We start from the raw sequence: 26,162 nt of genomic DNA, 5'->3' as shown, positions 1-26,162 counted from the left end.
CAACACCCACTCAGACTTCAGCGAATCTTCCTCCACCAATGTCGAAGGGGAATCGACCTAGGTGGCAGCCAACGCCAATGCCGCAGGCAGCATCACAGTCAGGGACCTCACCGCAGGAGAAGAGCCAGACACTACTGCAGCAGATGGTACAGAAGGTGCAAGCACCCCCAACACCGAAGCTGACTGACGTAGCAGTCCCTTCAGAAATTCTGGAAACAAGACCTGGATGCGCTCATCGAGAGCCACCATCAAAGGCTGCGGGGTTGGTGGAACAGGTGGTGTCAGAATCTGTGGAGGCTCTGGAGCAGGTACTGGGCTGCTAGGAAACCTACTCATCAGCACCTCCTGTATTGAGGGGGAGCGATCCTCTCGGCGCTGATGCTTCTCAGGTGCCAACTTTCTCGATGCCCCAGAGCTTCCAGCACCATGCGTCGAAGGAGAATGATGACGGTGCTTCTTCGCCTTCGCTCAATGCCCGTCATCGAGACTCCTCGGTACCAATGAGGACGTGGAATCCTTACGCCTTCTCGTGGCCAGGTCCGACGAAGGTAGGTCCCGGGGGCCTACATAACAGGAGACCTCGAGGCAGGTGGAGACCCACTCGACGCCTCGCTGCTCCCAGCGCAAGTTGGTCTCTCAGCAGCCATTACGTCTCCTCCCGACGTTGATGCTCCTTTCGATGTCGACCTCGGTACCGATGTCGAAGTCAAAGGACCGGACCAAGTCCCAAAAAGCTTTTTCCGTTGGGCTTCTCAAGACGCTTGGGTCCGTTTCTTCATACGAAAACACAGACTACAAGTGGTTGGGCTATGGTCAGGCCCTAGGCACTGGATACACCAAGCGTGGGTATCGGTACCTGAGATGGTCCGGTTGCACCGAGTAAAATGTTTGAAGCCGCTGGGTGTCTTCGTTGACATGGAAGTAAAAACGGCTTCTGCAAAATCAAACGATGCGATCGTGCCGAAAAAGTAAAGGGCACAAAAAGGGAGAAGGCCGGACACATCGAAAAGAAAGGAAACTTAAAAATTGGCAAAAATACTAAAAGAGACTACGGGAGTAAATATGTTTTTGGTTTTTTTTAAGAAAATGACAAAAATAATAAAAGAAATAGAAAATAGTCGTCAGACTGTTCCTGGGCCAAAAACGAGAAGAGCAGAAAAAACCTGTCACCTCGTCGAGGACAAAAAAGAAGTAAGGGGCACGCTCACGCGACGGGTGGGAAGTTGTCCGCGCATGCGCGATGCGCGCGATTCATGCGCCAGAAGACTCTGGGCAAAACTTTTTATTTTTGCTTCAAAAATTTGCTCCATTTCCTGGGCCGACGCGGACGTCGACCCACATGTGAGAACAAGCTGCCTGCTTCTCCTCCAAGTACCATTACCATTCCTGAACAGAACACTATTGGAAGTAATCCTGTTGATACAAGCAGGAGTCTTGGACCAGAGCTTCCCAAACTGTGGGTCACTATCCCAAATAGGGTCATAAAACATTTTGGGGGTCACGACCTGGGCGAGCTATTCATAGAACATCATTGTCCTGCACCACTCCAGGATTACACACTTTCTATGGCCATGTGAAATGGGGTCACGGCTGCAGAAAGATTGGTGAGCACTGCCTTGGTCTCTAGTCTGGGACAAGCGTACTGCACATTTCTGAGACCACAGCAGTCATTCAGACACACAAACTGGAGGTAAGAATTAAGAAAACCCCTACGACTCTACATTTGTGTGACTGATGTGGTTGTTTTTCCCTAAACTAGAAGAGAAAGGCCACTGTTGCTCTCAACTACCCAGGATAACAGGACTCTAGCCGTCTCCAGGAAGCTTCATTAATCAGCAGCTACTTATCAATTTCAACTTCCACTTACCAGAAAATTAAGGGCCTCAAATTACTGTAATTACTGAGAGATCATTTTGTAACTGCAACATATATACAGTGTAACATTAGCAAGGATACTTCCGGGCTATCTCTTCCACCGGTCCTTGTCCAGACACCAGAACACATTTCTTGTGAAATGGATGAAACATTCGCAAAGGGCTGTGAGACAGTATCACCTGGTCCTCAGACACCTGCAAGGTGATGTGAGAAAACATGAAAGTGTCTCCTAGTAATGTGTCTTGCATGTCTCTTCCCCCCCCCCCCCCCCCCCCCCCACATCAAATAAATCATTTACTCCAATGTTTTTTTTAATTAAGAGAAGATCAACATGCCACAATGTATGTGAAGACAAAGAGGAAGAACCCTTAAAAGTGTCCCTTCCTAGATGCTTTGTGTAGTTCCAGCTCATATATATGTTATTAGTTGAAAATATATATTTTTTCTAAACACACTATCACTATAGTACAAACAAAGCATCAGATGCGTCTTCTGGAGCTCACATCAGACAACAAAACTGAAGTACTAAGGGGTTTTCCCACTGGAGACTGGGGACCAGAAGTTCCACACAGAACTATATTGGGAGCCACATATGTACAAGCCCACAGTCCTCAGATATGTGGATCTAAAACATACCACTATCGGAACTATTCGACTCTTGTGTTCTCCAACAGATCATGATAATTTGGTGTGGATAGGATACCAAACACAAAAGCAACTAGGAGGGCACATGCACAGAATCATCTCATAAGACTTCTTTCCCTTCAGAAAGTAAGCTGAAAAAGGATTCTTTGATGGTGGTGCAGATACTGCAGACTTGTGTCATCTGCAGTGAGCAACTCAGGCAGGTCATAAGTTCTGAAACGCATTTTGCTCTGATGACAGCACCAGGAAACTACTAGAACCGCACAGGCAACTGGGCTCAATTGCCAGAGAGAGAGGCTGGAAGCAGAGGCTCTTCTTTCCCCATGTGAGGAAGAAACGGGGTCACTGCTCTTCTCCCCTTTCACCTGTGTTCTGTACATCCATTACCCAAGTTGTTTGGACAAACAAGATACCATTCTGCCTCAGTAATGTTACAAGTAAACTATTAATTCAGAAAAATAGTGCAAAAATAAGAAGGCTGACCATTATGAATGGGAAATGAAAGTGATGCACAGCTGGGTCTTTCTGGAAGGTTCTGCAAGGGACCTGGGAAGCTCGCTAGTAAAGCGAAGATACTTACCTGTAGCAGGTATTCTCAGAGGACAGCAAGCTGATTGTTCTCACGTGTGGGTCGACGTCTACGTCAGCCCAGGAATCAGACGGTATTTTGCAAACAAAATATTTAAAAAGTTTTGCCAGAGTCTTCTGGTGCGCGTGCATGACCGGACTGATTTCCCGCCCGTCACGTGAACGTGTTCCATCAGTTAAATCAAAAGGCATAAAAGGAAGCAAATAACTCAAAAGGGGAGGTGAGCGGGTTTGTGAGAACAATCAGCCTGCTGTCCTCGGAGAATACCTGCTACAGGTAAGTATCTTTGCTGTCTCCGAGGACAAGCAGGCTGCTTGTTCTCACATGTGGGGTATCCCCAGCAACCAGGCTCACTCAAAACAATGAACATTGGTCAATTGGGCCTCACGAGGATATAACATAGATTGACCTGAAACGATAAACAACTAACTGAGACTGCAGCCTGGAACAGAACAAAAATGGGTCTAGGGGGGTGGAGTTGGATTCTAAACCCCAAACAGATTCTGCAGCACTGACTGCCCAAATCCACTGTCGCGTCAGATATCCTGCTGAAGGCAGTAGTGAGATGTGAATGTGTGGACTGATGACCACGTTGCAGTCTTGCAAATCTCTTCAATGGAGGCTGACTAAGTGAGCCACTGACGCAGCCATGGCTCTAACATTATGAGCTGTGACATGGCCCTCTAGAGTCAGCCAAGCTTGGGAATAAGTGAAGGAAATGCAATCTGCTAGCCAACTGGAGATTGTGCGTTTTCCGATGGCAACTCCCCTCCTGTTGGGATCGAAAGAAACAAACAACTGGGCGGACTGTCTGAAGGGCTTTGTCCGCTCCACGTAAAAGGCCAATGCTCTCTTGCAGTCCAAGGTATGCAAACTGCTTTCGCCAGGGCGAGTATGAGGACGGGGGAAGAATGTTGGCAAGACAATTGACTGGTTCAGATGGAACTCCGACACCACCTTTAGCAGGAACTTAGGGTGCATGCGGAGGACTACTCTGTTCTGATGAAATTTTATATAAGGTGCATGTACTACCAAGGCCTGAACCTCACTGACCCTATGAGCTGAAGTAACAGCCACCAAGAAAAGGACCTTCCAGGTCAAGTACTTCAGATGGCAGGAATTCAGTGGCTCAAAAGGAGCTTTTCATCAGCTGAGTGAGAACGACGTTGAGATCCCATGACACTGGTGGAGGTTTGAAAGGGGGTTTTCAAAAAAGCAAATCTCTCATGAAGCGAACAACTAAAGGCTGTCCAGAGATAGGCTTACCCTCTACACGGCGATGAAAAGCACTAATCGCAATAAGATGAACTCTTACGGAGTTGGTCTTGAGACCAGATTCCAACAAGTGTAGAAGGTATTCAAGCAGGGTCTGTGTAGGACAAGAAAGAGGATCTAGGGCCTTGCTGTCACACCAGACAGCAAACTTCCTCTTCGAGGAATCTTTTCTGGAAGCAAACAAGACTCGGGAGACACCCTCTGAAAGACCCAAGGAGGCGAATTCTAAGCTCTCAACATCCAGGCCGTGAGAGCCATAGACTGGAGGTTAGGATGTAGAAGCGACCCCTCGTTCTGAGTGATGAGGGTTGGAAAACACTCCAATCTCCACGGTTCTTCGGACAACTCCAGAAGAAGAGGGCCAGAAGGGTGCAATCAGGATCATTGTTCCGCGGTCTTGCTTGAGTTTCAGTAAAGTCTTCCCTACTAGAGGGTATGGGAGGATACTCTTCACCAGCCAATCATCGAGATAAGGAAACACATGCTCTCCCAATCTGCGTAGCGACGCTGCGACTAACGCTAGGCATTTTGTAAACACTCTGGGCGCAGATACCAGACCAAAAGGCAGTACACGGTACTGAAAGTGCTGTGTTCCCAGCCGAAATCGAAGATACTTCCTGTGAGCTGGAAGTATCGAGATGTGTGTGTAAGCATTCTTTAAATCCAGAGATTTCCAGAATCATGAGAAGAAGGGTGCCTAGGGGAACCATCCTGAACTTTTCTCGAACTAGAAATTTGTTCAGGGCCCTTAGGTCTAGGATGGGACGCATCCCCCCTGTTTTCTTTTGCACAAGGAAGTACCTGGAATAGAATCCCAGCCCTTCTTCCCCTGGTGGAACGGGTTTGACCGCTTGGGCCTGTAGAAGGGCAGAGAGTTCCTCTGCAAGTACCTGCTTGTGCTGGGAGCTGTAGGACTGAGCTCCCGGTGGGCAATTGGAGGCTTGAATTCCTGATTGAGGGTGTATCCTAACCGGACAATTTGAAGAACCCACCGGTCAGAAGTTATAAGAGGCCACCTTTGGTGAAAAAACATTAACCTCCACCCAACCGGCAAGTCATCCGGTACGGACACGTTTACTGAGGCTATGCTGAACTGGAGCCAGTCAAAAGCCCGTCCCTTGCTTTTGCTGGGGAGCCGTAGTGGCATTAGGTGCATGCTGTTGACGAGAACGAGCGGGCTGGGACTGAGCCTGGGCAGGCTGCCAAGAAGCAGGAATGTACCTGTGCCTAGCATAGGAATAGGGAGCACTCCTCTTCCCCCCAAAATACCTCCTAGATGAGGAGGTAGTAGCAGAAGACGCCCAGCGAGAGAGAGAATCCATAGCATCCTCTACTTTCTCACCAAAAAGGTTATACTCCTGGCAAGGAACATCCGCCATCCGCTGCTGTACCGAATGATCCAGGTCAGAGACACGCAGCCATGAGCGTCTGCGCATCACTATACCTTGGGCAGCTTCTGGATGCTTCATGAAAAGTGTCGAATGTACCCCGCCAGGAATTTTTGACACGCCTTCTGCTGCCTGACCACCTGACAAAAAGGCTCGACCTGCTCCGGAAGGAGTGCATCAACCAAGCTGGACAGTTGCCTCACCGAGTTCCGCAAGTGGACGCTCGTGAACAAGCTAGTATTTGGCAGCGAGCATAGCAGCCTGCTAAGTCTTCCCCCAAAAGAGTCCAAGGTTCTAGATTCTCTGCCTGGGGGCGCCGAGACATAGCCCTAGTGCTCTTGGCGCTTTTGAGGGCGGGGTCCACCACCATGGAATTGTGAGGTAGCTGAGACCTCATCAATCCAGGCTCACTGTGGATCCGATATTGGGATTCAGCTTTTTTCGGGATCACGGGATTAGACAGAGGGAACAACCAGTTTCGCATAAGGACTTCCTTCAGTACATTATGCAAAGGAGCTGCTGTAGCCTCTCTAGGCGAAGAAAGATAATCCAAGACCTCGAGCATCTCAGCCCTGGGTTCATCCTCAGCCTCCATAGGGAAGGGAATAGCTGCAGCCCGGACAAAGGAGGTAAAGGATAGACTCTCCAGAAGAGAAAGTCTCCTTTGTGGTGGAGGGGAAGGTTCAGAGGGAATCCCATAGGACTCGTCAGAAGAGAAGTACCTGGGATCTTCCTCTTCCTCCCACTGTCATGCTCCTCACCGGTGCGTTCATCGCCTGCCCCGCTCCCTCCGCTCTGCACCTCCGTGGGAGGGAGCATCGGCCCGTGTGGCGGGGCCAACGGTCTTGCAGCCTCGCGTCTTCACCCGGGGGCACGGGTCCAAGGGGTCATCCTGGTCCCTGCATTTAGGCGCTGGCCATTTTGGCAGTGCCAGCGCCTTGGTATCTCTTTCTCTTCCGGGTGCAGGACCCGGGAGCGCGGGACGTCTGGCTCAGCCTCTGGCTGCCGGGATTGGGCTCCCACACCGTGGCTCCACCCCTCTCCTGCTGCCAGCCAATCCTGAGCCTCTTGCCTCAGCTGACTCCTGTTGCTCCCGATGGTGGGGGCTATTTAAGAGCGTCTATCCCTGTCCTCAGTGCTTCGGCTTCTACTTTGGTAGATTGCTGGCGACTGGGAGACTCTGTCTACTCTCTACTTGCTGCCTGACCTGATCTGACCTCTGCCTGGACCTGACTACTGCTTTTGCTTGCCGCCTGCCTAGAGACTTTGCCTGGACCTGACTACTGCTTTTGCTTGCCGCCTGCCTAGAGACTTTGCCGGAGCCTGCCTTCTGCTTTTGCTTGCCGCCTGCCTAGAGACTTTGCCGGAACCTGCCTTCTGCTTACTATCGCCTGGTGGTGGTTCCAGTGCCCTGCTCTTCATCTCCTACCGCAGGTAAGGCCAGGGTTGTTCGGCCGTCAAATATTGTTTGGCACAGGGACTCACTATTTTTGCAGCACGCTTGACATCCACGAACGCTCATCTTCAGTATCGGACAAAACATCCCTCAGAGCAGTCCAAAACTGAGCCTGCCTCGACGCCGAGGAACGACGATGGCGGTGCCGAGAAGTCGACGCCCACCTGGACTCCGGTGAAGCTTCCTTCACCGATGTCGAAGGGGAGTCGACCTGGGTGGCAGGCGGCACCGAGGTTGGAGACCTCACCACAGGCGAAGGGCCAGATGCCGCTGCAGCAGACGGTACAGAAGGCGCAATCACCCCCCTACACCAAGCAAACTGGCGCAGCAATCCTTCCAGAAGCTCTGGAAGCAGGGCCCTGATGCGCTCGTCAAGAGCCGCCGTCAGACAAGGCTGCGGGGTTGGTAAAGGAGCCGGTGGCAGAATCTGTCGAGGCTCGGGGGCAGGTACCGGGCTGCCAGAAGACCGACGCATCAGCACCTCCTGGGAGGGGGAGCAATCCTCTCGGCGCTGACTCTTCTTGGGTGCCGATTCCCTCAACGCCCCGGAGCTCCCGGCACCGTGTGTCGAAGGAGAACGATGACTGTGCTTCTTCACCTTTGCTCAACGCCCGTCATCGAGACTTCTCGGTACTGATCAGGACGTGGAATCCTCACGCCTCCTAGGGGCTGGGTCCAACGAAGGTCGGTCCCGGGGAGTCTGCATAGCAGGAGGCCTCGAGGCAGGTGGAGACCCACTCGATGCCTCACTGCTCCCAACGTAAATTGGTCTTTCAGCAGCCATTACTTCCGTTCCCGACGTCGATGCTTCCCTCGATGTCAATGTCAATGACGCCAACCTCGGTACCGATGTCGACGTCGAAGGACCAGACTGAGCCCCAAAAAGCTTTTCTCGCTGCGCTTTTCGAGACGCTTGGGTCCGTTTCTTCATACGAAGACACAGACTACAAGCGGCTGGGCTATGGTCGAGCCCAAGGCACTGGATACACCAGGCATAGGTATCGGTACCTGAGATGGTCCAGTTGCACTGAGTACAACGTTTGAAGCCGCTGGGAGTCTTCGATGACATGGAAGGAAAAACGGCTTCGGCAAAATCAAAAGACGCGATTGTGCCTGTTAAAAGATGTTAGATTTGTCATTCTGTATGAGAATTAGAAATATTACTCATGCCTAATGACCTGAGACGTTTCTACTAATATTTGTTTCAGGGGAAGTCCTTGACACAGCCTGGTGGCGAAACATGCATGTCGGACAGCGTTGAGCCCCCAGTCTGAGCATATTTAAGTTAAGTGCTTTAAATACCTCTAAAAAACTATGTAGAAGCCGATGAGGAATTTAGTGCTAAAATTAATTGCCAAAAACTTATCATTGGACAATTAAGCACCACTGAGGCGAAATTTGAAACATCTATAGGAGACATGTTAAGATATTGTGACAATTTTGAGAAGTCATTAAACGGTGTGGAGAAAAAGCATTGAGGAATAAATCAGGGACTATTAAATCTGATGGTGTTAAAAGAAAAAGGCACAAAAATAAGGGGAAAAAACCCGGCCACGTCGAAAAAGAAAGGAAACTTCAAAAGGGAGAAAAACTAAGAAAAGTAAAGGAACTCTCTACTTTTTTTTTTTTTTTTTAGAAACAATAATAAAAGAAAAAGTGAAAAACAAAAAACGAAGACTCTCTCCCGGGCCTGTGAGGAACAGCGAAAAACAACACCGCACCTCAACGCACAGAAAAAACAACTGAGGGAACACATTCATGCGACGGGCAGAAAATCAGTCCGTGCTGCACGCGCGCACCAGAAGACTCTGGCAAAACGTTTTTTATATTTTGCTTGCAAAATGCCATCAGATTCCTGAGCCGACGCGGACGTCAACCCACATGTGAGAACAACCAACCTGCTTGTCCTCGGAGAATCATAGCTATTCAGATCATATCATCATGATAGAATAAACCAAGGAGCTGGACCTGTTTGAAAGGCTGCAAATTCTGTAACTAACTTCATGTCACAGTGGACACAAGCACTCATATAACTGGGTCTCTCTGGTAGGCGGCATCAGCCACACATATTGCTTGCTATTTATTTATGCACATTGTTATAGAATTAACAGGATGGGGATATACATCAGGTTTTCATTGACGTAAATGTAGTCGCGGTTCCTGGAGCTAAGCGCTATTCTATACACCATTTTTAAGCACTAATTTTTTAGTCACCATTTATAGAATCTAGTCCAAAATGTGTGTGTTACAGAAGTGGACATGCAGGGTTTAGTTTGAGATTCTCTCTGTACATACTCCAATTTTATTACCACATAGAAGGATAACAAATGAAGCTATTAAATAACTGTGTAATATAAATTTCACTGAGTGGTTCAAACTGGCCAGGGGTTTCTTTATAGCATACTAGCTAGGGCTGCACATTGATTACATTTTTATTCGCATGATTAAAACTTTTAATCACACAATCAATTGCATAAAGTGCTCCCCCTCATATTTCTTACAGACAGAAGTAAATTCTCAGGACTGACATGTTTCGATTATTAAACTGAAAATAAAATCATTTTTCATACCTTTATTGTCTGGCGATTTTATTTTTCTAATCATTTTGTTCCCTGTCTCTGGTTCTGCTTCCCTCTCTCTGTGCTCTGAACTCTGTTTCCAGGGCCTCCTATACATTCACTATTTTTCTCTCCTTTCTTCTTCACTCCCTGCCCTATATCCATCTTTCATGTCCAACTTACTTCAATTTTTCTGTCTCCTTCTCAAATCTATCTAGTTTCCATCTCTTCCCTCCATCCATGGGCTGCATCTTCCGTTCCCTGCCATCTATGTGCATTTTCCCTCTCTTCATGTCTACCATCTCTCTCCTCTCTTTTCTTTCTTCCATCCCCCATTTCAAACATCTATCCTTCCCCTGCCATCCAGCATTACCCCTTTTTTTCTCTGTTCCTCAACTATCCAGCACTGTTCCTCTCTCTCCATCATCCACCATCGACCCATCTCTCTCTTTCCCTTCACTATCCAGAATCACCTCTCTATCTCTCCCTCCACCATCCAGTATCACCCATCTCTTCTCTCTCACACACCATCACCATCCAGTATTGCCCCATCTCTCAGTCCTGCCCCCAACCATCATCTCTCATTGCCCAACCTCTCTCTCTTCACCCCACACCCAACCACCTAATAATGCCATGTTCCCCCCTACATCCTGCATTGCCCCATCTTTTCCCCATAGTCTGCACTACTCTGTCTCTCCTCTCACATCCCATAGCCTGCCCCTTCTGATCCTTTCCTCTCCCCAGTCTGCACTGCTCTCTCTCCCCACCCCCATATCTTGCATTGCCCATCTCTTCCCACCTTCCCCATATTCTGCATTGCCCCATCTTGTCCCCCTCCACTGGCTCACTCATCTTAGGTGGTATGAAGCCCCTGTACCGATGGAAGCAAGCAAAGGGCAGGCGCTGGGACATTCCCCACTTTGTGCTGTCGCTGGCTCTGCCGGACCCAGAAACAGGAAGTTAAATCAAGCCCTAATGTAATTTCCTGTTTCTGGGTCCGGCAGAGCCGGCGCAGCAGGCAGAAGGGAACACTCCTTCACCTGCTTTCTACTTGCAGTTGCCTGCCACAGTTGCGGTGAAGGGAGAAGCAGAGGATAGGCGCAGGAGCTTCAGACCATCTAAAAGGAATGAACCAGCGGGGAGGGGAGAAAACAGGGAAATGGAGTAAAGCTGGATATGGGGGAGGGAGGGGACAGAGCAATGTGTTAAGATTTTAAACGCAAGTTAAAACATTTAAACATGTTAATCACATTATTAAAATGTTAAATCACATTATTAACATGTTAAATGTGCAGCCCTAATACTGGCCACTTTATAATCTATCTGTCCCAGGTTCAGCTTAACAGGGGGTCCATCGGTAAAAGAAACTCTGCGCACAGGGCCCACTCTGGTCCTGTATATTTGTTCCCTCCCTTCTTCTCCCCTGGTATGGAGGATTCCTTAACATAAAAACATAAGAATGACCATACTGGGTCAGAGCAATGGTCCATCCAGCCCAGTATCCTGCTTCCAACAGTAGCCAATCCAGGTCACAAGTACCTGGCAGAAACCCAATTAGTAGCAACATTCCATGATACCAATCCCAGGGCAAGCAGTGGCTTCCCCCATGTCCATCTCAATAACAGACTATGGACTTCTCATCAAGGAACTTGTCCAAATCTTTTTTAAAACCAGATACATTAACCGCTGTTACCACATCCTCCGGCAGCAAGTTACAGAGTTTAACTATTCTTTGAGGGAAAAAAATATTTCCTCCTATTTGTTTTAACAGGTTTTCCATGTAATTTCGTTTAAGTGTCCCCTGATCTTTGTACTGTCAAATTGATTCACTTCTACCTGTTCTACACCACTCAGGATTTTACAGACATCAATCATATTTCCCCTCAGCCATCTCTATTCCAAGCTGAACAGCCCTAACCTCTTTAGCCTTTCCTTATATAGGAGGATTTCCATCCCCTTTATCATTTTGGTCACTCTTCTTTGAACCTTTGCCATAAATGTTTTGAGACACGGCAAACAGAAATGAATGCAATACTCAAGGTGAGGTCGCACCATAGAGTGATACAGAGGCATTAAAATATTCTTGGTCTTATTTTGCGTCCCTTTCTTAATAATTCCTAGCATCCTGTTTGCTTCTTTGGTTGCTGCCGCACACTGGGGCAGATTTCAGCGTATTGGTAGATGCCCCCACCCCCCGACACATCCCAATAAAAAAATAGAATTGTATATTTACAATAAGCAAACAAAAGTCCCTGTCCAAGCTGTGCTGCTGAGGGTGGTGCCTGTCGCAGAATCAGGAAATCACATCAGAAAGCCCTCAGCACCATGGCCTAGACAGGGGTCCCACAATTTTAACACTATTTTTTCTACAGGACACCGCAAGCTGGCAAATGGGTAAGAAACCTGCACTGCTGGGCCAGGCACCATCCACAAAATAGGTCTGCCCAGGCCCCATGGGTGGATTGAGTGCAATCCATCTAGAGTGGTTCCCAACTTGGTCCAGGAGGCACACCAGCCAGTCAGGTTTTCAGGATATCTACAGTGAATATTCATGAGATAGATTTGCATGCAGTGGAGGCAGAGCATGCAAATCTCACTCATGAATATTCATAGTGGGTATCCTGAAAACCTATCCAGTTTAGGGAACCACCAACCTAGAACATTTGTGGTAGTGCAGAATATAATTTCTTTTTAATAAATAAAGCAGCCCTGCATAGAAAACACCTGAGATTTTTTTCTTTTAATGCCTTCTATAGCCAATTCAAAGGCTGGATGGGGGACATTTTGTAGGGACAGGCGCAAAATGTAGAAATGTCACTTTGGCCTCCCCCCTATGGTCTTCCCAAAAACTTATGTCTAGAGAGACATCACTGTCTCTGACTCTAACCACACATATGTTCCACTTTGAAGGGCCTGGGTGGCTGGTGCTATGTTTGCAGTGAGCTTATAACTTTCTGCTGTCAATTCTACCAAACAGCATAGCATTCAAAATGGCATTTTCAACTGTGGGTATTTTACATATAAACACAGAAAGTGATCATATCAAGTCTACGCACTATACCATTCAATAAACTCTACAATCCCTTCTGGTCCCCTTTAGATATCCTGTGTGCTTATCCAGCGCTTTCTTGGATTTAGATATAGTCTTTGATTCCCCCACCTCCTCTAGTGGGAGGCCGTTCTATGCATTTGCTACCCTTTCCATAAAAGAATTATTTCCTTAGATTACTCCTCAGTCTGTCCCCTTTCACCTCCTCATTCCAGAGCTTCCTTTCAACTGAAAGAGGCCTGCCTCCTGTGTATTTGTGTACAGGTGTATTTAAATCTCTCTATCAAACCTCCCCTCTCCCACTTTAATTCCAAATTAGTTTATTCGCTTTTCTGTCTATTCCTAAGTGGCATACAAAAACTTATATAATCAATAAAATATATAACAAAAAATAAAATGATCAAAACAGAAACCACTATTAACACTACATCATAGCCTAATCAATTCTGCTTGTGTCCTAAATAACTTCCTTTATTTCCTGTCTCCTGAATAACTCTCTCCACCTTCCTGTCAAGGCTAGACCCAATCCCCACGCCTACTTGGTACACGAGATCTTAAGTCTGTCCCCATACGCTTTATGACAAAGACCACTGACCAGTAGGTTTCTGAAGGTGTAGTCTCCAGGACTGCACACCGTACTCCAAATGAGGTTTCACCAAAGACTTAAACAGAGGCACTACTGCCTCCTTTTTTCCTTCTGGCCATTTCTTTCACTATGCACCAAATTTCTGCAGTTAGCCTGGTAGCTTAGTGGAAGTGCTGTCAACTGCTATACGAAGACTCAGATTCAGGCCCCATCCTCCTCCCACCATCCCAGCAGCGACACTATTGCCTCTGATGGAAGACTTGCCATTTGTATAGCTTATTATTATTTATCCAATTACAACATTGCCGAACATGACAATCCAGATAACATTACCACTAACAAAATTTACCTTTTACTGTGATACACGTACAGCCTAGTATGTAGAAGTTACCCTGTCAGGATCACCGAGTTACAGCAGTTTAAAAAATACATTTCTTAACATCTCAAACAATACATTTCAGCATCAAGAAATAGATTTGTTAACCAACAGGAAGCTTTGTCTCAAAGCAACAAACTTGTTGTATACAAGTCAAGCAAGCAAATACTGTATACAGAGGGGGTGCAATGGAATGAAGAGGAGCTAGTTAAGCAGAGAGACCCCAGTCTGGGTGACAAGTATAGATTTCTTTCCATAGACATATTTGCTTTTGAGGCTTGTAAGTTGGGTTCTTTTGGGTTCTGGTAAATACCTTAGGCCAGCAAGGGCTGGGGATGGAGATGATGATCACATATACCAAGTTCTAAAGGAAGCTATTATCCCCCTAATTTATAGGGCTGCAGGATCAACTTTACGACTAGTGCACACGTTATAGCATAAGGGCAGTTGCGCATGTCTACTAGTAATCGTTTCTGTAGTGCTACTAAATGTACACATATATATATAGGTACTTTCTCTGCTCATAGAGGGCTCACAATCTAAGTTTTTTGTACCTGAGGTGATAATTAACAGTAATTAGTAGTTACACATGTAAATATCATTCGGTATTCTATAAATTGTACAAGCAAATTCCAGCGTGCACAACAGGGAGAAGCATGGGCAGGTCAGGGGCATTCTGGCAGTTACGTGCAGGGGTTCTAGAATACCTACCTGCAGTTATGCGCGAGCCTTTACATCAGCCATTTCATTTGCACAAGTTCTTACACCTACAGTTAGGCATGTAAATGTGGCATGTAATTGTTGTTATATTTTTATTTATTTTAGTTACATTTGTACCCCGCGCTTTCCCACTCATGGCAGGCTCAATGCGGCGGGCAATGGAGGGTTAAGTGACTTGCCCAAAGTCACAAGGAGCTGCCTGTGCCGGGAATCGAACTCAGTTCCTCAGTTCCCCAGGACCAACGTCCACCACCCTAACCACTAGGCCACTCCTCCATGCTAAGCATCCCAGCACCCAACCTTAGGCAATCTTTAAAGAATTACCCCCTATGTGTGGCCCATGGACAAGGCCCTATCACAGCAATATTTGTGCTTGTGGGAAGATAGGAAATTCCCTAAATAGTAGTCAATGTAGATTATTGGCACCACAGCCCAAAAAGGTTAGCTCTTATTAGCTAAAGCAGGAGCAGGAGAAAACTTAAGGGGCATTAACAAAAATTCTGCTTTTCCTAATTCCTGGCTGCATACAGTTGTTTGCCAAACTGTCAGGTGCGTGTTTATAACAAAATACGCACAATACAACATTCCTTATCATCCTCTTTACCTCCAGACCCAGCAAACTGGACAGCTCCTGAGCCCTGGCTTGGCGAAGGCAGTTCCCAGCGTTTGTCACAAAAACAACTGGCACCTGGAGCTTCCCGGTGTGGTCCACCAACTTCCGAAAGGCATCCACAGCAGCTGGTATTGGGTTCCGCCCACGGACCAGAACACCATCAATATCAAAGAGCAGCCCGAAGGAGGGTTGAAGCTGCAAACAACATGTTTCAGGATTGGTCATCAAACACAACACCACAGGTTTGTGTGCATAGAAACAGAGGGGTCTTTCTGCATCTGCATAATAAGCTTAAAAGCTGCTGCCTTCCTGCTTTGAGCCAATGAGAGGAGAAAGGAGAGAGAGGGAGAGACAGTCTGCTATTGTTTTCACATCATCTGGGAACCTGTGAATTTTCTAGTGTTAATATGGGGGTCATATCGGATACAAGTTTGGGAAGCATTGTTTTAAAGCTGTTATCACTTTCATATTTTGTTCCATTGGTTTTTTTCAGTGAGAGATTTTAAATCTCTCTCCCTCACTTGACACTTTTCTTTTGGCAGTATTCCTCGTTCCTCCTTTTAGTATGTTTTCTTTGTGAACCCTCTTGATTGAAATGATATTTGTAGCATTAAAATAGCCATACATTATCTCCTTTTAAAGTTTCAGGGGACCATCAAATTGTAGCTACTCCTCTTGATGTTTTTCTTAGCTTATATAGCCCCTCTTCTGCTACAATAGGGTCCACAAAAAGGTTCATCTAATCCTTATAGCTACACCAGAGGTTTTATCTTTACCTGAAGGGTCTGTACTTGTCCTATTGCTATTATCTTCGGCAGCAGAGGTCATATTGCTGAGATTTAGCAAGTCTACACAAGAGAGGGACAAACACTGGCAAAGGCTTATTTTATTTATTATACTCTTTATATACCGCCTTTCTGTGGCACAAAGTGGTTTATATATTGCAATAAGCACTTTGTCACTAGTGGGGACTGTACCTGGGGCAATGGAAGGTTAGGTTAAGTGACTAGCACAGGGTCACAAGGAGCTGCAGTGGGGATCAACCAGTTCCAGATTTTATATACCATCTAGGTGGTAAATTTATAATAAAAGTTCAAAAAGAACTACAAAACCAAAAGGACAGAGGAATAAATGTATAGGAGACATCAGAAAAACGTTTAAAGGAAGGAACGGCAGATTCCTAGCTACTGTATATGAAAATATAAAACGTTTTAAATTCTACTTTGACAAAGGTGTAAAGGAAACATTCCAGAGAGATGGTCCGCCAACAGAGAAAATTTTAGCACAGTGTCAAAACAAGTTTGTTAATGGGTTGGTACAAGGAGACGATTATGCTGTCAACTGAGGCATCTGGCTGTTAGAAAACAAGAAAGATAAAGAATTTATGTCAGTAAAAGCGCTTTATAAGTGATTGATGGGAAGTGGAAGCCAATATTCTGATCGGAGCAATGCTGTAACGTTCCCCCTGGTTCTCAACCCACTGCACCAACAGTTAGGCTACTCCTCCCATGCCCCCCCCCCCCCCCCCATTCCTCCCAAACCTGATCACAAGAGAAGGACAGCAACTGCATATTGGTTTACATCTTCCTCGTCTGGCACCCTGAGCCCGATTGCCGATTTAAACCGTGCAGGACCTGTATCGGGATGCAGAAGAGGGGAGGACACGAAATAATGTGCTGCTTCTCTCCTATTTCTCCTGCTGTACAATAATCAGTGTGGGAAGAGACAACAAGCAAGCAGAGGGGTAGGAGGTGGGGCCAGTTCCTGCAGGAAAGAAGCTATACAGAGCCAATTTGGGGAAGGGAAGAGAGGGAGAGAAGCAGACAGACACTGGAGAGCAGAAAGTTGAGGGTCTTGTTTGGGGTATGGAAAAAAAGAAGAGCAAAGAAAAGGAAGGGGGTGTGCCCAGCCTGAAGAGGGGCGAACAGAAAAAACCGGAGCTTGACACTGTCGGGGAGGAGAAAGTAGAAAGAGACGGAGATCGTCTAGGGTGGGATTCAAGCCAGACAGATTGGAATTTTTATTCTAAAACATTAAAAACAAGAAACACTTGTTACTAAGCATTTTCCCCATAGATAAAGAATTGCAGATGAGATAATTCAAGCAGTGGATAATTCAAGCTTGCTCGCCACCTGGGACAGGTCACTACCAAGGGAGTGCATGGAGCCAGTCACACGCAGTCTCCTACCTCAGAACAGGAAATAACATCAGAGGGGGCAGGGGACCGGTGGAACAGACAGCCACGCGACTGCTCGGAGCACCCCCTTGCAACCTGCACCATATTTCCTTATGTGAATTAATTTGCACTGGATACACTAAGCTCATACTCTCCTCCCTTTTCCAGATGGTCCCTCCCTCTCTATTGTGATGTCATAATGACAGAAAGCTGGCTATAAAAGGCTGAACATCCCAGAACACTGCTATTTCAAAGGATGGCAACCAGGAGTGAGCATCTGTGCTGAATGGGTCTGGATATCAGGAACCACGTAAAGGTGAGCCTACTGCAGCCCACCCACCCATTGAGCCTCAAGCCTCCCCCCTTCCAAAGGAGGGAGAGGGGGTGGAGCATTCAGCCCCCCCTTTCAAGAGAGGAAGGGGGAGGAGCCTTCAGCACCCCCTTCCAAGGAAGGGAAGGGGACACAGGAGCCTCTAGTCCCCCCTTCCAAGGGAGGGGGAGGAGGAACCTCCAGCTCCACCCCTTCCAAGGGGCGAAGGAGCCTTCAACCCACATTCCAAGGGAGAAGGAGGATCCTCCAGCCCCCCTTCCAAGTGAGGGAGGGGGCAGAACTTCCACCCACCCCTTCCGAAGGAGCAGAGGAGCTTCCACCCACCCCTTCCGAGGGAGGGGGCAGAGGAGTCTCCAGCCCCCTTCCAACTGAGGGAAAGGGAGGAGTCTTCAGCCCACCTTCCAAGGGAGAGAGTGGAGGAGCCTCCAGACCCACTCCCAAGGGAAGGAGTAGCATCTGCCCCCCATTCCAAGGGAGGGGGAGGAGCCTGCAACCTCCTTTCAAGGGAAAGGGGCGGAGGAGCCTCCAGCCCCCTTCCAAGGGAGGGGGTGGAGCCTCCAGCCCCCACCCCTTCCAAGGGAAGAAGAAACCTCCATCCTCTACCCCTTCAAGGGAGAGATGAAATGAGGGGGGGCAGGAGCCTCCATCCCCTTCCAACGGAAGGAGGGGGGAGAAACCTTCAGCCCCCCCTTCCAGGGTGGGGCAGAGGATGAACCAGCCCCCTCTCCAAAGAGGAGCGGAGGAGCCACCACCCCCCCTTCCAAGAGAGACAGGGTGCTATAGGAACCTTCAGCCCCTCTTCCAAGGGAGGGACGAGCGGAGGAGCCTCAGCCTGCCCTGCTGAGGGAGGGGGCAGAGGAGCCAACTCCCTTCAAAGGGAGGGAGGGGGCAGAGGAACCTCCAGACCCCCTTCCAAGGGAGGGGGAGGAGCCCTCAGCCCCCCCCCTTATCAAGGGAGAGGGAGGAGCTTCCAGCTCCCCCTTCCAAGGGAGGCAGGGCGTGGAGCCTGGCCGCCCCTTCCAAGAGAGGGAGGGGCAGAGGAGCTCCAGCAGCCCCTTCCAAGGGAAGCCTCCAGCCCCCCCCTCAAGGGAGGGTAGGGGCGAGCAGCCTCCAGTTTCCTACCCTTCCATGGGATGGGGCCGAGCAGCCCCCCACCCTTTTTAAAGGAAGGCACGGGGGCTATAGGTGCCCTCTGCCCCCCCCAACAGGGGCCTCCAATTCCCCCATCCAAGGGAGGAAGTGGAAGAGCCTCCAGCCCCCAAGGGAGGGGGCGGAGCCTGCAGCCACCCCCTTCCACGAGGCAAGGCGCGGAGGAGCCTCTAGTCGCCCCTTCCAGGGGAGGGGGGGCTGAGTAGGCAGATTGAGGAGCCTCCAGCCACCCCTTCCAAGGGAGAAAGATGAAGAGCAGCCTCCAACCCCCTTCCAAGGGAGGCAGGGTGCGGAGGAACCTCCAGCCGCCCCCTTCCAAGGGAGGCAGGGCGTGGAGGAACCTCCAGCCGCCCCCTTCCAAGGGAGGGAACAGGACTCCAGCCCCAAAGGGAGGAGGGGGCGGTGGATCCTCCAACCGCCGCCCCCTTCCAAGGGGCAGGGTGTGGAGGAGTCTACAGCCGCCCCCTTCCGAGGGAGGGGGTGGAAGATTCTCCAGCTCCCTTCCAAGGGGAGGCAAGGCGCGGAGGGAGCCTCCAGCCGCCCCCTTCCAAGGGAGGGAGGGCGGAGGAGCCTCCACCACCCCTTCCAAGGGAGGCAGGGAGGCAGGGCGTGGAGCCTCCAGCCCCCTTCCAAGGGAGGGAGTAGAGAACTCTAGCCCCAAAGGGAAGAGGGGGCGGTGGATCCTCCAGCCGCCGCCCCCTCCAAGGGGCAGGGCGCAGAGGAGCCTCCAGCCGCCCCCTTCCAAGGGAGGCAGGGCGCGGAGGAGCCTCCACCACCCCTTCCGGGAGGCAGGGCGCGGAGGAACCTCCAGCCGCCCCCTTCCAAGGGAGGCAGGGCGCGGAGGAACCTCCAGCCGCCCCCTTCCAAAGGAGGGAACGGGACTCCAGCCCCAAAGGGAGGAGGGGGCGGTGGATCCTCCAACCGCTGCCCCTTCCAAGGGGCAGGGTGCGGAGGAGCCTACAGCCGCCCCCTTCCGAGGGAGGGGGCGGAGGATTCTCCAGCTCCCTTCCAATGGGAGGCAAGGCGCGGAGGGAACCTCCAGCCGCCCCCTTTCCAAGGGAGGAGGGAGCCTTCAGCCACCCTCTTCCAAGGGAGGGAGGGCGAAGGAGCCTCCACCACCCCTTCCAAGGGAGGCAGGGCGTGGAGCCTCCGGCCCCCTTCCGAGGGAGCAGAGGACTCCAGCCCCAAAGGAAAGAGGGGGCAGTGGATCTTCCAGCCGCCCACTTCCAAGGGAGACAGGGCACAGAGGAACCTCCAGCCGCCCCCTTCCAAGGGAGGAGGGACGGAGGCCTCCAGCGCGCCCTTCCAAGGGAGGAGCCTGCAGCCGCCCCTTCCAGGGAGGGAGGGGTGGAGGAGCCTCCAGCCCCCTTCCAAGGGAGGCAGGGGGAGGAGCCTCCAGCCGCCCCCTTCCAAGGGAGGGAGCAGAGGACTCCAGCCCCAAAGGGAAGAGGGGGCGGTGGATCCTCCAGCCGCCCCCTTCCAAGGGAGGCAGGGTGCGGAGGAAGCCTCCAGCCGCCCCTTTCCAAGGGAGGCAGGGCACGGAGGATCCTCCACCACCCCTTCCAAGGGAGGCAGGGCGCGGTGGAACCTCCAGCAGCCCCCTTCCAAGGGAGGAGGGGCTGAGGCCTCCAGCACGCCCTTCCAAGGGAGGGGGCGGAGGAGCCTCCAGCCCCCTTCCAAGGGAGGGAGCAGAGGACTCCAGCCCCAAAAGGAGGGCACGGAGGAACCTCCAGCCGCCCCCTTCCAAGGGAGGAGGGGCGGAGGCCTCCAGCGTGCCCTTCCAAGGGAGGGGGGCGGAGGAGCCTGCAGCCGCCCCCTTTCCAAGGGAAAAAGGGAGTGCGGAGGAACTCCAGCCCCGCTTCAGAGAGGGGCGGAGGCCTCCAGCCCTCCTTCAAGGGAGGGAGTGGAGCATCCAACCCCACCCCTCAGAAGGAGGGTGGACCCTTGCAGAAGGGGGGTGGACCCCCCTTCCAAGGGAATGAGAATAAGAGAAGCCTCCACCCCCTTCCAAGGGAGGAGCCTCCACCTCCCCCTTCCAATGGAGGGAGAGGGGCAGAGGACTCCAGCCCCCCTTCCATGGGAGGGGGAGAAGCTGCCCCTCTTCCAAAAGGTGCAGGAGCCAGCCCTCGGGCCCTTCCAAAGAAGGGAGGGGGAGCCTCCAGCCTCCCTCCAAGGGAGGGCACAAATGGGGCGGAGCCTCTAACCCCCCCCCCCGGGAGGAGAGGAGAACCCGCCAGGCCCCACCCCTTCCAAGGAAGGGGATGGAGGATCCTCCAGCCCCCACTCCTTCCAAGGGAGACTGCCTTCACCCCTTCCACCTCCCAAGAGAGGGTGAAGGCACTCCCAACCCTTCCAAGGGAGGAGGAGGAGCAAGAAAAGGGGTAGAGGCACTCGCAGCCCCAACACCCTCCAAGAGGAGGGACCGAAGGCGAATCACCCTTCCGGACGGTTGAATGGCCCCTAACCCCCCACCCATTCCAAGGGAGAGGCCAACGGCCCCCCACCCAATCCAAGGAAGGGGAAGTTGGCTCCCCTACCCATTCCAAGGAAAGGTGGTGGAGGGGCCCCCACCTCATCCAAGGGAGAAGGGGCTGACAGCCCCCACCCCCCGTCCAAGGTGGGAGTGTAGGGTCCTCCAACCCCTACCTCATGCAAGGGGGGTTGGAAGGGGTCTCCAGCCCCCACCCCATCCAAGGGAGGAGCCGTCCCATTCCCTCCAAGGGCGGTGAAGGGGCCAACAGCCTCCAACCCCTTCCAAGGTGGGTGGAAGGACCTCCAGTTCCCTTCCATGGGGGGGTGGATTCTCCAGCCCCACCCCATGCAAGGGAGGGGTAGAGGGGCCTCTAGTCCCCCATCCAAAGGGAAAGGAGGGGTCTGTCTCCACCCCATCCAGGTGGGGTAGTGGCCTCCAGCCACCCAGGCAGGTAGAGGGGCTGACAGACAGCCCCCCACCCATTCCAAGGAAAGGAGGGTGGAGGGGGCCCCCACCTCATGCAATGCGGGGTTGGAGGGGTCTCTAGCTCCCACCCCATCCAAGGAGAGGCCAAAAGCCTCCAAACCCTTTCAAGGGAGGTGAAGGGGCCCCCAGTCCCCACTCCTTCCACGGGGGGATGGGGATTCTTCAGCCTCCACCCCCCACCCCATCCAAGAGAAGGGGGCTGACAGCCCCCACCCCCCGTCCAAGGTGGGAGTGTAGGGTCCTCCAACCCCTACCTCATGCAAGGGGGGTTGGAAGGGGTCTCCAGCTCCCACCCCATCCAAGGGAGGGGTCGAGAGTCCCATTCCCTCCAAGGGAGGTGAAGGGGCCAACAGCCTCCAACCCTTCCAAGGTGGGTGGAAGGACCTCCAGTTCCCTTCCATGGGGGGGTGGATTCTCCAGCCCCCACCCCATGCAAGGGGGGGTGGAGGGGCCTCTAGTCCCCCATCCAAAGGGGAGAGGAGGGACCTGTCTCCACCCCATCCAGGTGGGGTAGTGGCCTCCAGCCACCCAAAGGCAGGTAGGGCCTCCAGCCTACCCCCATCCAGGGGTGTGGAGGGGCTTCCAGCCTCTCCACATCCGGCTCCCACCCCTTCCAAGGGGGGAGGGGAGGAAGGGCTGATAGCCTCCACCCCTTCCAAGGGGGTAGACAGCCCCATCCAAGGTGGGGGTGGAGGGGCCTCCAGCCCCCATCCTGTCAAGGGGGTGGAAGGGGCTTCCAGCCCCCACCTCCATCCAAGGGGGAGGTTCTGACGACTCCCACCCCTAGGAGGAGGAGTGTGGAGTAGCCTAGTGGTTAGTGCAGCGGACTTTGATCCTGAGGAACTGGGTTCGATTCCCACTGCAGCTCCTTGTGACTGTGGGCAAGTCACTTAACCCTCCATTGCCCCAGGTACAAAATAAGTACCTATAAACTGCTTTGAATGTAGTTGCAAAATACCACAGAAAGGTGATATATCAAGTCCCACTGCCCTTCCCTTCTAAGGGAGAGAGGAGGGGCACTCCTCCCCACCCCTTCCAAGATGGGTAGAAGGGCTCCCCAGCCCCCACCCCATCAGAGGAGGGGCAGAGGGGCTGACGGCCCCCACCCTTTCAAAGGGAGGAGGATGAAGGGGCCCCCACTGCTTCCAAGAGAGGGTGGAGGGTTCAGGCCTCTCCCCATCCAGGGATGTGGAGGGGCCTCCTGGCTCCCATCCAGGCACGGTGGAGAGACCTCCTGGCCCCCACCCAAGGGGAGGAGAGGGCTTCTGGCCCCCACCCCTTCAAAGAGGAGGGGGCAGGTGGCCCCCAGCCTCCACTACTCCGGTGAGGGAACCAACTGCCCTCCACTACCCCAGGGGGGTGACCCACAGCCCCAGCCTCCTCCCAAGGAGTAGGGACAGATGACCCCAGCCAGGGTACTCTGGCAGCTTCCAGCACCAAACATAGGAGATTGGGGGCTGGTTCTTATACAGCCCAGCCTTTGGTGTGAGGGCTTAGGGGGCTTGACAGTCCAGCCCCAGTTATGGGGTGAGGGAGGTCTGAACGGTCCAGCCCATGTTGCGGGGAGGGGGGTGTCTGTATGGTGTCAGTAGTGGATAGCCTCAGGAACAGAGTCCTGGGTATGGGGGTGGGCTGCCCAGCCAAAGGAATGAGAATGGGCTGGTCGTCAGCCTTTGATGCGGGGATGGCATGCCATTCAGCCTCAGGTTGGACACTAACACCTGGCTCTGAGTCTGGAGGCTCATGACGGGTTCACAAATAGGAGTAGTGAGGGATGAGAACAAGATGAGGAGAGGCTGAAGGAGTAGGAACAGTTAATGTGTTGTTTAGTTCTGTGCAGCAATAGTCTCACCTTTATTCTATGGCCTGTGGTCCAGCCCCTTCAGTTTCCCAATATCCAGACCCACATCAGCAGAGATGCTCATTGCTTGCTGCCATCCTTTCAAATAGCAGTGCCACTGTGAAGTTCAGCCTTTTATAGCCACCTTTCTGTCATTATGACATCACAATAGTGTGGGAGGAGCCATTTGAGCTTGATGATGTTTTTTTTTTACTTTGATTTTTATTAATTTTTAAAGGTATACAAGTCCCGAACTAATATAATAGCTGCAGTTTGGTCAAATGGGAACAAGAAAAAAATAATACAATTACCTCAATAACAAAAATACAACTAAACCTTCTAACCCCATCCCTCCCTTCAACCGATGGGAAAGAAAGGCCACAGGTTTACACATCCAAAATGGTGGTGATAGTTGTCCAACAGAAGCCACACTAGAAAGTGTAATGTGGTTCTATGACTGTAACCTGTCTTGTGCATACCAATCAATAAAAGAACTCCAAACTTCAAAAGAACGCTTGATTTCAAGAGGAAGGGCTGCAGAAGAGGATTAACTCTGTGCAATTCAGTTGAAATTAATTCAAGTAAAGAAATAATTCCTGAAATATCCAATCTGTAGCGTTTGATCCTCTGTTTTCTCTCTCTTTAACTTAGTAAGACGAACTTTCTAAAGGGGATCTTAGTTAACTGTTGTATTTTTTAAACTAGGAACTCCACAGTTGCTGCTGCTACTGCTAGTTCAAGAAATCATATGACAAACATTAGGCTCTCCTACGGATAGGACAGGGAATAGTAGACGGTACAGATAGGCACACCGGATAGCCATAATACCTTTATCCGTCACCATTTTCTCTGTTTATCCAAGGTTCAATATCATAAAGCTTTATTCCTTTGTTGAAGGTTTCCTATACTTTGTTGTATATCTTCAGCACAGAAGCAATTTTGTTACCACCAAAGAAAGCTCTTGATGGGGGTATGACACCCAACCCCTCCTCAGTAAAGACGAAGGCAAAGAATTCATTTTTTTCGGCTGTTATCTTCTCTGAGCATCCTTTTGCCTCTTGGTCATCTAAGCAAGCCAACCAAATCCCTCACAGGCTTTTTGTTTCGAATACACTTGAAAAAGATTTTAGTATTACTTGAAGCTAGCATGTGGCTTTCCGGTAGAGACCCGTGCCCCAGTGTTACCAGGTCCTGCCTTCCTCTCAATACTTGTTGGAGAGGAGGGCGAGATAAAGCAGTGTGCTGATTCTACTAGGGATGCCCCTGTACCAACCCCGAGTACATATGGGGTCGTCTGGAAAGAAGTAGGGCAACAGTGGTAGCTCGGAAGCCAGGGACAGGAAGGGAGGGCATGTGCTGGCTAAAGAAGATTAAAGTATTCTTTGCCCTGCCCCCTCCAAATTTAGCCACGGTAGGTGAACATCTAGTGACAGGGCCAGCCCTGATTTCCACTACTTCTATATTCAAACTCAAGAGCTGCAGAGGTGTTGTGCTTCAGCTCCTCCTCCATTCTAGGCAGCCAGGAGGGGAGGCAGAGCAGACTAATGGGTTATCTCAGCTCAACAGTTACACTTTCTGTCTACAAATTAAGCCCTCTTTTTAAAGTATTAACCTTACCTGCTACCTACCACCTTACTTGTTCACCTTTTGTGAAAACCTCAAGACTCTAAACATCAGATACAACTTGTTCATTATTGCTTCATGCCCATTTCTGAGGAAAGGGGCAAACGGATTTAATACAGGCTGCTTTGGAGCTTTCCCTCTCCTTTATCTCTTGTCTTAACAGACGCGAGGTTCAAAGAATCGAAACGGTGGTAGGATAATCTTGGCATCTTTATTTGTGATTATGTTTTCATCTACTGTCCACCTTAGCTATTTCGTCGCCGTTACCTTCTGAATAGTTTCGGTTTTCAAATGATGACCATCACATACATAGAAACTAAAGCTCAGCCGGGACAGCGCAAGCATGAGCGATAAAGGAGAAGGAGAGAGAGGGAAATGGGACCCGATCGAGGTCATTACCTCATGAATGCTTCCTGAAACATTTCTACAGATTCCAAAATCCCGCAGCCACCGGCCAGTTTTCAACAGCGAAAAACTGCGCTTCGTCAAGGACAGCACCACCGCCATCCCGCCCGCGTACGGGAAGAAGAGGAATATAAAACGCCACCACCAGTTATTTGCTCTCAGAACCGGCACTGCCTGTCATCAGAGGGACCAATCGATAGTACGCTTTCTTGTCACGTGATGCGGAAAGGTTCCTCGTACTACGATTCCCAAGGTACAAGTAGAGAAAAGAAAGATGGTGAGTGGAGTTTGCCTTCTGGTAAATGTAGTTCTCGTGCATTTGGTTCATGAAGGCACTGCAGGCTCATCAACATGCTCGGTTGAGTGTCACGCGTCAGTCGTCAACGTCGTCTGCTCTTCACGCATTTTTCCTAGCCAGGCTGTCATTTAATTAAACTTATTAAAGGATTTTAAAACTGCTGAATTACTTAAGAAATATATTAAGTTAGTTAGTCCAGTACAAATGTATCACTTTGTGTTTCTTGTTTTTTAATATCGTTATACTTATTG

The 26,162-nt window shown here is 50.6% G+C and overlaps 1 protein-coding gene across 3 annotated transcripts in view; it reads right to left on the bottom strand.

The window, feature by feature from the left end:
* Positions 1-25,786, bottom strand: part of HDHD5 (haloacid dehalogenase like hydrolase domain containing 5) — a 79,020-nt gene extending 53,234 nt beyond the window's left edge. The window contains exons 1-3 of one of the 3 annotated variants that reach the window (XM_030214979.1): positions 25,608-25,786; positions 15,122-15,325; positions 1,957-2,069 (exon numbers count right to left, since the gene is read on the bottom strand). In XM_030214979.1, the coding sequence (XP_030070839.1) occupies positions 1,957-2,069; positions 15,122-15,325; positions 25,608-25,715 (425 nt within the window). In that variant the 5' untranslated portion in view covers positions 25,716-25,786. Of the gene's footprint in view, positions 1-1,956; positions 2,070-15,121; positions 15,326-16,671; positions 16,759-25,607 lie in introns of those variants that run through there. The other 2 variants (XM_030214980.1, XM_030214981.1) reach the window with 2 other exon arrangements.
* Between the last annotated feature and the right edge of the window lie 376 nt (positions 25,787-26,162).

Source organism: Microcaecilia unicolor, chromosome 9, assembly GCF_901765095.1.
Source record: "Microcaecilia unicolor chromosome 9, aMicUni1.1, whole genome shotgun sequence".
Lineage (NCBI taxonomy): Eukaryota > Metazoa > Chordata > Amphibia > Gymnophiona > Siphonopidae > Microcaecilia > Microcaecilia unicolor.
Note: the sequence above shows the minus strand (reverse complement) of the source record. Positions and strands in the feature narration are given on the sequence as shown.